At 45.3% G+C, this 13,852-nt stretch overlaps 1 protein-coding gene across 1 annotated transcript in view; it reads right to left on the bottom strand.

The window, feature by feature from the left end:
- The window catches only part of LOC141106771 (uncharacterized), a 90,742-nt gene extending 84,100 nt beyond the window's left edge, over window positions 1-6,642 (bottom strand). Inside the window, exons 1-6 of the mRNA XM_073597698.1 lie at window positions 6,322-6,642; window positions 2,996-3,139; window positions 2,726-2,909; window positions 2,511-2,608; window positions 2,262-2,400; window positions 801-1,486 (exon numbers count right to left, since the gene is read on the bottom strand). Coding sequence (XP_073453799.1) covers window positions 801-1,486; window positions 2,262-2,400; window positions 2,511-2,608; window positions 2,726-2,909; window positions 2,996-3,139; window positions 6,322-6,465 — 1,395 coding nt within the window. The 5' untranslated portion in view covers window positions 6,466-6,642. The remainder of the gene's footprint in view (window positions 1-800; window positions 1,487-2,261; window positions 2,401-2,510; window positions 2,609-2,725; window positions 2,910-2,995; window positions 3,140-6,321) is intronic.
- Between the last annotated feature and the right edge of the window lie 7,210 nt (window positions 6,643-13,852).

Genomic DNA, 13,852 nt, shown 5'->3' with positions numbered 1-13,852 from the left:
CACTTCCGTTGCACAACCTGATGGTTAGGGGTAATCTGATAGAACACCAGGACAAGGCCATCCAGCTCCCAGGGCAAAGATGCCAAACTGCACCCCCCCTTAGGGTTAAGGTCAGGGTACCCACATCCCTGCAATAAACCATTGCGCCCAGGGCAGCCGCCCCCCCTTGGCCCGGCCCTAAGTAGTAACCACATGATGGTTTACCAATGAGAACTTTTATTGTATCGCTGTGATGCAATACATATCTTTATGTAAGTAAGAAGGAAGGACAGCCTGAAACCCCACCAATGTTCCCAGAGAACTTCAGTCATTCCAAGTAAAAATAATCCACTTTTTGTAATTTATTGACAGAATAGAGAAGGTGAGAGTCTTTGTTGGTTATGGTTATCTATATCCCTGTTGAGGAAATTGCCCAGCGACAACTACCTTGAGGATGGAAAGTCTCCACCTATACAGCCCAAAAAAAAGTAGCTCAAACTCTTCCCCGACCTACTAAATAAATGGCTTTATTGATGCCTGTGTACTTGTTGGAAAGATTTTCCCATAATTGTCTGCATAACGCAACAGGAATAGGGAAAAATTCCCAGATTGGGGAAAATGTGAGTTTTAAGCAAAACTACATAATGAAAATGTACAATAAATTATAGAAAAAAAAAAAAACAGATTGCACAACAGTAACAATAAATATTCCACATGGGATGGCTGGTCCTTTTGGACTTCCTCATCTTTATCGTATGGTTGTACTAAAGACCTAACGATTCAGCCAATGCAACGCCATCATAGGTTTTTCAGAAGCCTCAGGTGGCGTGCACTCTCTGGTGTGTGATTAGTGACGATTTCTGTGAAAAACCTTTGCCGCATTCTGAACAGGAAAACGGCTTCTCCCCGGTGTGAATCCTCATGTGTTTATCTCGGTTCCCTTTATGAGAGAAGTTCTTTCCGCACTCGGAACAGGGAAAGGGCTTCACCCCGGTGTGGACTATATGGTGTCTATTGAGTTGCGATTTCTCAATGAAAGACTTTCCACAAACAGAACATGAAAACGGCTTTTCCCCGATGTGAATTCTCAGGTGTTGAACAAGTCCTGATTTCCTCAAGAAGGTTTTCTCACACAGGGAACAGGTGAAGGGTTTTCTGCTGGTGGGATTTCTCTGGTGTACAACCAGATCATGGTTTTCTATGAATGTTTTTTCACAATTCTGAGGATGCAGATTATCGAGAGAAGATTCCTCAAGATCAGAAGGATCCGGTGAATTATTTGCACAGTGATCACTTGTATGGACATATGGCATGTTGGTATGGGAGTTATTTTTGGAATTCTCAGAAGTAAACCTATTTGTTGATCTTACCATAGGATTAAGTTTTTGATGTAAATTTGTAGTAACAATTCTCTTTCTTGGAGAATATTGTACCATGTCATCTTCTTTATTATAATCTGCAGATAAAATTGGACATCTCCCTCTAGTTTTCCAGCTTCTGTGGCCTCCTGTTGGAAACATTTTTTAATAAAAAAAAAAATAGTAAAATGTTTATTGATGATGTTTTGCAGTTAGGATTAATGAATGTTGGTCTAGAAGTCAACTGTTACCCAGATCTTTCTATGGAACTAGGTGCATATTCTACGGAATTAGGTACAGAGATAACAATGCAAGGATAGAAGTCGAAGAAGATGTACAATGCAACAAAACAGCCCATGGGTGAAAATGTAAGTATACTAATGACATTGATATTTCATATGGACCTTCCTCCATCAGATTTGCTGGGAACATGATGTTGAATTGAAGGAGGAATGGAGACGGCCCTCTCATTTAGTGTACAGTAGTTCCAACTGATTTGTTGGAAACATGACGTTATATTGAGGAATGGAGATGGACCTTTCATATGGTGTACAGTATCTCCACCTCATTTGTTGGAAACATGACGTTATATTGAGGAATGAGAATGGCCTTCTCATATAGTGTACAGTATCTCCACCTCATTTTTTGGGAACATGACATTATATTGAAGAATGGAGATGAACCTTTCATATGGTGTACAGTATCTCCTCCTCATTTGTTGGGAACGTGACGTTATTTTGAGGCATGGAGATGGACCTTTCATATGGTGTACAGTATCTCCACTGCATTGGATGCGATATAGGTTCACTGGATACTTTTCCATCATATCACAACAAGCCAAATTTATTTTTTCAAAGGTCACATTAATTAAGGAACAGGACATAAAAAGGTGAAGTGCTGAAATTTATATTCTATAATTTTTACCTGTGCTCACATCTAGAGAAGATTCCTCCTTGGTCATTGTCACCATCAATTCACCTTCATTTATAGACAGCTGATGATCTGTCACACACATCTCCTCTTCCTGTTTCACCTCAATTTTTATACCCATCACTCCTTCCCCCTAAAATTACAGTATGAATGTGAGCACTATTATGTTGAGTTTACATAGAAGAATATAATCTAAGACAGTTAAGAGCCAAGTTTGAGTTCAACATCCTTAGACCCACCTACCTGATGATGGTGAGGGATGGTGTGATCTTCCTGTGTGGAATCCCGCGAATACAGAGGACGAGGACATCTCTCTGGTGGGTTCCCATTACTGGATCCATCTGTATGAAACACACACACTGACTGAATACATTGTTCCTATGTGTTAATCAGATGATAGGGGATCTAAGTGGACCATCTGTACTGCTCTCTCCTTTTACAATAAAGTTTCCTCTTACCCGGTGATGTGAGGGGTGGCTGATCCTCTACCTTGACGTCCTTATTGAGATCCTTGTGTCCTTCTAAACAATCCCACTCCATCACACTCTCCTTTTCCTCTCCCTTTATCTCTTCTTTGATACTAACATTAATATTTCTCCAGTTTCCACTCTGAATGGAGACATCCTGACACCTTATAGGAACCTGACACACACAAGGATACAGTCACCATCCAGACACATCCCTTGTCTGTTACTGGATAATGTCCCGGAATTCCCACCACCGCTCACCTCTCCCATCAGGAGGTCAATGATCTTCTGAGTGACTTGTAAAACCTTCCACTTATTGTTTCTTTCTGGAACCAGTAAGGAAAGTAGAGGAACCATAATGAAGTTCTGTCCATCTCCTGATGTCTTCTGCACAACTATTTTATCCTGTGAAGAGAGATGAGCAAACACTATATACAGTATCTCACAAAACCCCTCACAAAACACCCCTCACATTTTTGTAAATATTTTATTCTATCTTTTCATGTGACAACACTGAAGAAATGACACTTTGCTACAATGTAAAGTAGTGAGTGTACAGCTTGTATAACAGTGTAAATTTGCTGTCCCCTCAAAATAACTCAACACTCAGCCATTAATGTCTAAACCGCTGGCAACAAAAGTGAGTACACCCCTAAGTGAAAATATCCAAATTGGGTCCAATTAGCCATTTCCCTCCCCAGTGTCATGTGACTCGTTAGTGTTACAAGGTCTCGGGTGTGAATGTGGAGCAGGTGTGTTAAATTTAGTGTTATCTCTCTCACTCTCTCATACTGGTCACTGGAAGTTCAACATGGCACCTTATGGCAAAGAACTCTCTGCGGATCTGAAAAAAAGAATTGTTGCTCTACATAAAGATGGCCTAGGCTAAACTGAGCTGCAGAATGCTGGCCAAGACCATACAGCGGTTTAACAGGACAGGTTCCACTCAGAACAGGCCTCGCCATGGTCGACCAAAGAAGTTGAGTGCACGTGCTCAGCATCATATCCAGAGGTTGTCTTTGGGAAATAGACATATGAGTGCTGCCAGCATTGCTGCAGAGGTTGAAGGGGTGGGGGGCAGGGGCGGACTGACCATTGAGCCACTCAGGCACTGCCCGAGGGCCCTGGGCCACTAGGGGTCCCCATCAAGGTTGCCAGCCTCATTAACACCAGGGACAGTATGTATAAATCTGTGGGTTTTTTTTACATCTGTCTGTGTATACTGTGTGTACATGTATGTGTATACTGTGTGATTGTATACTGTGTGGCACCATAATCTCTGATTGCCTGGGGGCCCCATAATCTCCTATTGCCCGGGGGCCCCATGAGTTATCAGTCCGCCCCTGGTGGGGGGTCAGCCTGTCAGTGCTCAGACCATACGCCGCATACTGAATCAAATTGGTCTGCATGTCTGTCGTCCCAGAAGGAAGCCTCTTCTAAAGATGATGCACAAGAAAGCCCACAAACAGTTTGCTGAAAACAAGCAGCCTAAGGACATAGATTACTGGAACCATGTCCTGTGGTCTGATGAGACCAAGATAAACTTACTTGGTTCAGATGGTGACAAGCGTGTGTGGTGGCGTGAGGAGTACAAAGACAAGTGTGTCTTGCCTACAGTGAAGCATGGTGGTGGGAGTGTCATGGTCTGGGGCTGCATGCTGCCGGCACTGGGAAGATACAGTTCATTGAGGGAACCTGAATGCCAACATGTACTGTGACATACTGAAGGAGAGCATGATTCCCCTCCCTTCGGAGACTGGGCCACAGGGCAGTATTCCAACATAACGACCCCAAACACGTCTCCAGGACGACCACTGCCTTTCTAAAGAAGCTGAAGGTAAAGGTGATGGACTGGCCAAGCATGTCTCCAGACCTAAACTCTATTGAGCATATGTGGGGCATCCTCAAATGGAAGGTGGAGGAGCACAAGGTCTCTAACATCCACGAGCTCTGTGATGTCGTCATGGAGGAGTGGAAGAGGACTCCAGTGGCAACCTGTAAGGCTCTGAACATTGACACTTTGGGCCCAATTTGTAGATTTTCACTTAGGGGTGTACTCACTTTTGTTGCCAGCGGTTTAGACATTAATGGATGTGTTTTGAGTTATTTTGAGGGGACAGCAAATTTACACTGTTATACAAGCTGTACACTTACTACTTTACATTGTAGCAAAGTGTCATTTCTTCAGTGTTGTCACATGAAAAGATATAGTGAGAAAAAAAAAAGTATAACTTGCTGCCATCATTGTCCCTCATTGCTAGAATCTGAGCAGAACATTGCTCAGTAGGCCATACCTCCCAACCGTCCCGGATCCTGTGGGACTGCACCAAAAAGGAGGCCAGTGCCCCACTTTCCCTCTGCAGGGTGCCAGTGCCCCCCCACTATTTCCACAGAGCATCAGGGCCCCCCTCTCCCTCCACAGAGCATCAGTTCCCACTGCTCGCTCTACAGAGTGCCAGTGCCCCCCCCCCACTCCTTCCACAGAGCATCAGTGCCCCCCACCCCCTCCACAGAGCTCCAGTACCCCCAAATCCCTCCACAGAGTGCCAGTGTCCCCACTTCCTCCACACAGCGCTAGTGCCCTGCACAGAGCATCAGTTCCCCCGCTTCCTTCTGCAGAGCATCAGTGCCCCCCATACCATCCACAGAGTGCCAGTGCCCCCCTCTCCCACTCCCTCCGCAGAGCATCAGTGCTCCCCTCTACCTACCTTCCTCTGAAGAGTGCCAGTGCCCCCATTCCCTCCACAGAGTACTAGTGCCTCCTCTCCATCTTCAGAGTGCTAGTGCCGCCCACTCCCTCATGCAGCACATCAATGCTCTTATTTTAACATTGGGTCGATTTTCTAATCGTTAGCGGGGTCAAATCAAAGTTCGTTTTTGACCATGGTGATGGGAAGATTCGAAGGAGCAGAACAGGAAACTTTGTTTTCGTCCATCTTAAAATTAAATGTTAAAAGCTAGTGAAATTTTGCCATTCATCGAATGTACAAAAGGATTTCCGTACGAATATTCCCATCCCATAATCTATATGTGTATATGTCTACTGAAAGAGTAGTTTATGCACGGAAAAGAATTTCAGCAGAGGTGGGGGGGGGGGGGTCAGTCAACAGTAGGAGGATTCAAACATACATGGGACAAGCATAAATCTATACTCACATGAGAAAAAACAATATAAAAAATAAATTAAAAAAAAATAAATAAATAAAATGGGGCAGACTCAATGTACCTCTTGGTCTTTTTTTTCTGTCTCTTCTAGGTTTCATTTATTATATATTGAAATTTTATGTAAAAAAGACATGTGACATTGTCAGTAACAGAAATTTTGCAAAACTTTGTCTTACTAAATCAACTGTTATATTCTGCTATAAATAAATAAATAAATAAATCAACTGTTATATAAAAAAAAATAAAAAAAATTAATTCAGTTGCGAGTACAAAGACTCACGCCCATTATACTTACAAATAAAAATAGTAAATTAAAAAATGTCCATTAGACTCATAAAACAGGAGGAAAGATATTTTCAGGCCAGAATTAATCAAACGAAATGAACCAAACATGTTGGCGGTGCTCCCAGAATCCTCCTCACCTCCCCGGTCAGCAGGTAGATGATCTCCAGGGTGAGCCGTAATATCCTCTCCGTCAGGTTGGTGCAGTTTTCCTCCATCGCTCCCAACTCTGTCCCATTCACTTCCTGCAACAATAGCGCCCATCCCCCCCCAATGCTCAGCATCGTGGGTTAAAGGCAGGCTCTTCTGTCATTGGTTCTTCTCGGCCATTTTGTTGTAGCCCAGCAGACTTGAAGGGACACACTGTTCATCATACAATTAAGGCTGGGTTCACACTGATGCCAATTGGATCAGGTTTTCTCCGCATCCAATTTGCATGACAGGAGAGTGTGACCGGCTCTCTATGGAGCTCCAGGGTGGCCACGGTCTGCATTTGGAAAGGGTCCTGTGTATCTTTGGTTCCGTTTTCAGGTGCGAATTCAGGCAAAAATTCAGACCTGATTCACACCTGAATCGGTGAACATGGACGCACTGGATCCCCGGCTGCATCAGTGTGAACCCAGACTAATGCTCAACCCTGAGGACATCTAAAAACACCCACCAAAATTTGCCGTAAGCTAAGGGAAAAGCAGGATGAGTTTCTAAAACATGTGACATGTTCATTTAGTTATGTGCCAACGTGTCTTCATATATGAGCTACAATAATTTGGCTGCCCCCCCAGGAGCTTATCCCCTCATTAATCATCTACACCAACTTTCTCAACCTTCTCAACACAGAGGAACCCTTGAAATACATTTTCAGCCTCAGGGAACCCTTGCTTAAAATGACTATATCTACAACTCATGATACATTAGTGTGAAGGTCCGTGGGAAGAATGCTTCTTACTCTTGTGGTCATTGAGAAGAATTACCACCTTGAGGATAGATAAAAAGATCAATGGTGTCAGTGGGAACTTATCTGAGAGGCATAAATTGCTAAAGGAACCCCAGCAACCTCCTAGGGTTCCATGAAACTGTGATTGAGAAACCCAGCAGCTTGTCAGGGATGGGTCCTCTGCATCCCCTTCCACAACTGAGCAGTTGTGGAAGGGGATGCAGAGGACCCATCCCTGACAAGCTGTTTGGAACAATTGATCAGTGAAACCCCTCCGGATGCCCTGACGGGGTGGACAGAACTGCAGAGGTCCTACAGATCACCAAAAGCTGGAGACGGACCATGAGTGGAGTCACCAAGGGACACCATTCAAAGTTACCCTACATGCCTTTACCCCTGTAGGGGTACAGGTAGCTGTTGAGTGGGGACCCATCAGGGGAAGCACATGAGTCACCCACTTTTTGCTGAACACAAGAGTCACTTGAATGCTTTTGGACATTTGGCCATTTTGGAGCTTCACATATAAACTCTTTTGCACTAGTATATGTTTTTTTCTTTTTTCTTTTTTTTTTCTTTTTTATCACAGTATTTTATGGTTTTCCATATCAGTTTGGGACTTTGCTACATCTGAGATTTGTGTTTTTTTGTATATAATTTTTTATATATAATTTTTTGTGTGTTACATACAATTTTCTGGGATTATTTTTATGATAGCTTTTGATGACTTCAGGCTTTAATATTGTGAATTACATCACTTTGATTATATCTCACCAACTTATCTATACCTCATTTTGCACACGTATAGGCCCACTAGATTATTATTATTATGATTGTTTGCTTTTATGTCACTTATATAGATATGACTGTATGCTGCTTGCATTATTGGGGTCAATTCCTTGGCCTATAGGCAGTTATATTCATTTATATACACTTGTTTTTACTCACCCCCCATGACAGCTAGGAAGGTAGCGCCATTCACCCCAACTCATTTTGTTTTTATTCTTTGTAAGTTCCTGCTGGGAACTGAATAGGCTGCGACCTTATACTATCCTGAGCGCGGAGCTTACCTCCACAATGATGAGACACTATTCTTCCCACTGACACCAATGATGGGGCACTACTCCTCCCACCAGGGGCGTTGCTAGGTCTACAAAAGATCTGGGGCTAGAGCCCATAGCAGCGTATTAAAGAAAGTCATACACTTGGGTGGGCATACACATGTAGAAATACGTGTGTGTATATATCCCCAGAGAGCCCCCCACTTACATCAGGGTCCCCAGAGAGCCCCTTTTTACATCAGAGAGCCTCCCCCATGCATCAGGGTCCCCAAAGAGGCTCCCCCTTGCATCAGGGTTCCCAGAGAGCTTCCCCTCCCCTTGGGGACCCCTGCAGAGACTTGGGGCTATGGGCCCCAGATGCGGGGCTACGGGGCTATAGCCCCAAAAGCCACCCCCTAGCGACGCCACTGCCTCCCACTGACATCAATGATGGGGTACTATTCCTCCCACTGACACCAATGATGGGGCACTATTCCTCCCATAATACCAAAGATGGGGCCTTGTTTACTCCCACTTGCACCATTACATTTTCTACTCCCACTTGCCTGAGTCATGCCTTCTAAAGTCTGAAGTACTGTAATCTGTTTAGAAAGTTTGGAGACCCTTGGTTTAAAGTGATCCTTTCATCAATATAAAATTGCAGAGAAAGCTATTACCTGCAATGAAGAGTGCTGACACGCACTTTTCCTGCTGCCCACCCTACTAAACAATGCTCTATTGCCGTGGGATTGTCTACTGAAGTCAGTGGAGCACTGTGGACATCAGGAGAGACGTTAACAATCTTATTTTTATGCCCCGTACGCACGAGCGGAAATTCCGTGGGAAAAAACTTGGATGGTTTTTCTGACGAAATTCCGCTCAAGCTTGGCTTGCATACACACGGGTCACACAAAAGTTCTCTGAACTTTGGACCGTAAAGAACGCGGTGACGTACAACACTACGATGAGCCGAGAAAATGAAGTTCAGTGCTTCCAAGCATGTGTCAAACTGTTTCCGAGCGTGCGTGTTTTTTTGCGTGCCGGAATTGCATACAGACGAACGAAATTTCCGTCAAGAACTTTTTCCGTCGGAAAAATAGAGAACCAGCTCTCAATCTTTTGCTGGCGGAAATTCAGACAGAAAAAGTTGGATGGAGCATACATGCGGTTGGAATATCCGACCAAAAACTCCCATCACACTTTTTTGACGGAAATTCCGCTCGTGTGTACGAGGCATTAGAGAACAGCTTTCTTTTCAGTTTTGCGACATGGTCACATCCTCTCTCCTGCTTCAGATCACCCGGTGTCTTATGTCTCACGCTCCAGTCCCTCATTACTTGGCACCTTCTCTCCTTCACATCTATGAGGACCTTCAGAATGACGGCTAAGTGGTTAGCACTTCTGTCTGGCAGTACTAGGGTGGTAGGTTTAAATCTCAACCACGGCACTCCCTGCCTGAAGTTTGCATGTTTTGCCTGCGTAGGTTTCCTCCAACACTCTGAAAACATACTGGTAGGTTGCAGGGGCGGCCCATCCATTAAGAGCGCCGCCCCCTCTGTCACGCTGTCCCCTATACGACAAATGGATAGATTCATGCATTGTATTGCATGAATCTATCCATGGCCGCTGTAGCCACCCCCTATTCAGGCGTCCAGCCCCTTTTCGGACACGGGGCGCCTGAATTACAGCGGCGGGGGTGTTTTTTTGAAGCACCTGATTAGAGCCATAGGCTCTAATCGGCTTCAAAAAAGGTGAACTTGGAGCACAGAGAATTGCACTTGCAGTCCACCCAGGCGTGTTAGAAAAGCAAATTAATATTTGCTTTTCTAACACTGAACCACCTCCCCACCAATCAGGAGGCGTGGGTCTATACCGGTCAACCTGATTGGCTGAAGGCACAGGCGATCCCATTGGCCAGCTACCAGAAGCGAAGAAGAGACGCATGGAGGACACAGGAGCCATCGTCTGACCAGCGCTTCCCATCCCACAGCTCGCCGCCATCACCTGCTGCCTGACCCACCACCAAGATGGGGTAAGTGCCGGTCAGACAGCGAGCAAGCGGGCAGGGGGCACAGTGGCTGCAATTGATGGGGCACAGAGGCTGCCATTGATGGGGCACAGAGGCTGCAATTGATGGGGCACAGTGGCTGCAATTGATGGGGCACAGAGGCTGCCATTGATGGGGCACAGTGGCTGCAATTGATGGGGCACAGAGGCTGCCATTGATGGGGCACAGTGGCTGCAATTGATGGGGCACAGAGGCTGCAATTGATGGGCCACAGAGGCTGCAATTGATGGGGCACAGAGGCTGCAATTGATGGACACAGTGGCTGCAACTGATGGGCACAGTGGCTGCAATTGATGGGCACAGAGGCTGCATTTCATGGGCACAGAGACTACATATGATGGGCTATAAAAAGGGTCAAGGATAAATCCAAGGGAAAAAAAACAAGCTTACTTACCGACCAGCTCGCAAGACAACCAATTAAACCTGTCTAACAGTATGCGTTAAAAGCAGGGGTTTAGTCTGCACGCATTTGCAAATGCATGCGTAAGCCACAGAGCATATGATGGGCACAGTAGCTGCAATTGATGGGCACAGTGGCTGCAATTGATGGGCACAGTGGCTGCAATTGATGGACACAGAGGCTGCATTTCATGGGCACAGAGGCTGCATATGATGGTCACAGAGGCTGCATTTTTATGAGCACAGAGGCTGCATATGATGGGCACAGAGGCTGCATATAATGGGCACAGAGGCTGCATATGATGGTCACAGAGGCTGCATTTTTATGAGCACAGAGGCTGCATATGATGGGCACAGAGGCTGCATATAATGGGCACAGAGGCTGCATATGATGGGCACAGTGGCTGCAATTGATGGCACAAAATTTTTGCCCCCCAAAAATTTTGAGCACCGGCCGCCACTGGTAGGTTGGCTCCTGTCTAAATTGGCTCTAGTATGTGTATGTATGAATGTGAGAATGTGACCTTAGATTGTAAGCTCCCTGAGGGCAGGGGCTGATGTGAATGTACAATATAAACACTATATTACCAAAAGTATTGGGACATCTCCCTTTACACGCACATGAACTTTATTTTCAGAACAATTAGAAATCGGATCAGTCGAAAAACAATTGACCGATTCGCCCGCCTCCCTAACAACCATGAGTCATGTAAATGGGCCGCCCGCGTCCTTAACAACCATGAGTCATGTAAATGAATGAAGGTAAAGATACAGAATGTCGGCATTAGAAAAATGTTTTTAAAAAAAACGGCATGGGGTCCCCCTCCCAGTCTATACCAGGCTCTTCGGGTCTGGTATGGATTTTAAGGAGAACTCCACGCCAAAATGTAAAAATAAAAATGGCATAGGGTCCCCCCAAAATCTATACCAGACCCTTATCTGAGAATGCAGCCTGGCAGGTCAGGAAAGGGGAGGCGACGAGCAAGCGCACCCCCTCCTGAACCATACCAGACCACATGCCTTCAACATGGGGGGGGGGGGCACTCACTCATCCCCTACCCTTTCCTGACCTACCAGGATGTATGCTCGGATAAGGGTCTGGTATGGGTTTTTTTTTTTTTTTCAATTTTGGCGTGGGTTTCCCCTTAAAATCCATACCAGACCCAAAGAGCCTGGTATGGACGGGGGGGGTGGGGCGCCGTTTTTGTAAGATCTTTCTATTGCCGGCATTCTTTATCTTTACATTTATCTGTCAGATGACGACTTGTGGTTGTTAAGGACGCGGACGTCCGGTTTACCGGCACACTGCTTAACAACCAGCTATTTCTTCACACAGAATTCGGATCGGTCTATCGTTTTTCGACCGATCCGAATTCTAATTGTTCTGAAAAGTTGGAATTCGTTAGAACAATAATAAATGAAAATAATTTTAAACAAAACGAAATTTAACAAAAACAAAACGAAACTAAGCAAATTCCATAATGAAACAAAATTAGTACCATAACAAAACTATCCAGAACAAAACAAATTTTTCCTTTCTGCACGTGCCTATCCTATAGGATGCTGGCACCCCATATGACTTTGGCGGCCATCTTGGTTCAGGCAAAGTCTATTTAAGACCCTAAATCCCAGATTTGTGTGCACTTTGCGAGTGATCAGAGTAGGGACAGGTCATCCATCTGTCAGGGACAGTGCTTAGCGTCAGGGAAGGGTTCAGGAGGAGCAGAGATGGACTCACCATCCTTTCTGGAAGCCTCCTTATTTGGATAGACTGGCCAGGCTGCATTCCGCTCCTCGAGACAGATGCCTTTGGCACCTCTTATCCACTAGTCTGCTGTCACATTGCAACACATTACAACTTGTGAGTGCTCCCAATCAGGCTGCCTTCCCTCTGGGTCTGCTTGTATTGCATGACTTCTGTTACAATATATTCTTGATGCTGCACTTGGACTGTGTGTTTTCTGCCCGCCGCATCACGCTGCACCTACTCACAGCTGCCCCACTGCAACTTGTATATTAATGCGATTTTGGTATCTTCCTCTGTCCTCCCCTTCCTGTTTAGGGCTAGTTAGTTTAGTCCTAAGCTAGACCCTCCCCACTTCTTCAGTGTTAGTTATTCGCAGAGACAGGGCTCGGGAAAATCATTATCTTCTTACACTTCAAAAACTGGGAAACATCCTCTCTATTGCAATTAGCTGAAGTAAAATTGCATTGGGTTCAACTTGTGTGTCTTATTGAAGAGTTAAGCTGCCTGTGGATGGTGCCAAGTCAGCAGGTGATCTGGACAGACTGGGTCTGAGGAGGTATAAGGGAAGCACAGTGGCTAAGTGGTTAGCACTTCTGCCAGACAGCACTAGGGCTGTTGGTTCAAATCCACAACGCCACCTGCCCGGAGCTTGCATGTTGTCCCTATGCTTGTGTGGGTTTCCTCTGGGTACTCCAATTTCCTCCCACACTCCAAAGACATGCTGGTAGGTTAATTGGCTCCTGTATAAATTGGCCCTAGTATATGAATGTGAGTTAGGGACCTTGGATTGTAAGCTCTTTGAGGCAGGGATGATGTGAATGTACAATAAACACCATACTGTCAAAAGTATTGGGACACCTGCCTTTACACGCACATGAACTTTAATGGAGGTTCAGTATTGAGTTGGCTCACCCTTTAGAGCTATAACAGCTTCAACTCCTCAGGTAAGGCTGTCCACAAGGTTTAGGAGTGTGTCTATCGGAAAGTTTGACCATTCTTCCAGAGAGCATTTGTGAGGTCCGGCACTGATGTTGGATGAGAAGGCCTGGTTCGCAGTCTCCACTCTAATTCATCCCAAAGGTGTTCTTTGGGGTTGAGGTCAGGACTCTGTGCAGGCCAGTCAAGTTCCTCCACCCCAAACTCACTCATCCATGTCTTTATGGACCTTGCTTTGTGCACTGGTCCAAATCATTTAGTGGAGAGGGGGTTATGGTGTGGGGTTGATTTTTAGAGGTTGGGCTTGGCCCCTTCACTCCAGTGAAGGGAACTCTTAAGGCGTCAGCATACCAAGACATTTTGGACAATTTCATGCTCCCAACTTTGTGGGAACAGTTTGGGGATGGCCCCTTCCTGTTCCAAAATGACTGTGCGCCAGTGTACAAAGCAAGGTTCAAAAAAGATATGGATGAACGAGTTTGGGTTGGAGGAATTTTACTGGACCCGCACAGAGTCCTAACCTAATGACCCTGGAAGAAGCCCTAATGGC

Source organism: Aquarana catesbeiana, linkage group LG08 (genome assembly GCF_042186555.1).
Source record: "Aquarana catesbeiana isolate 2022-GZ linkage group LG08, ASM4218655v1, whole genome shotgun sequence".
Classification (NCBI taxonomy): Eukaryota; Metazoa; Chordata; class Amphibia; order Anura; family Ranidae; genus Aquarana; species Aquarana catesbeiana.
The sequence above is the reverse complement of the archived record's forward strand: the minus strand, read 5'-3'. Positions and strand labels throughout refer to the sequence as shown.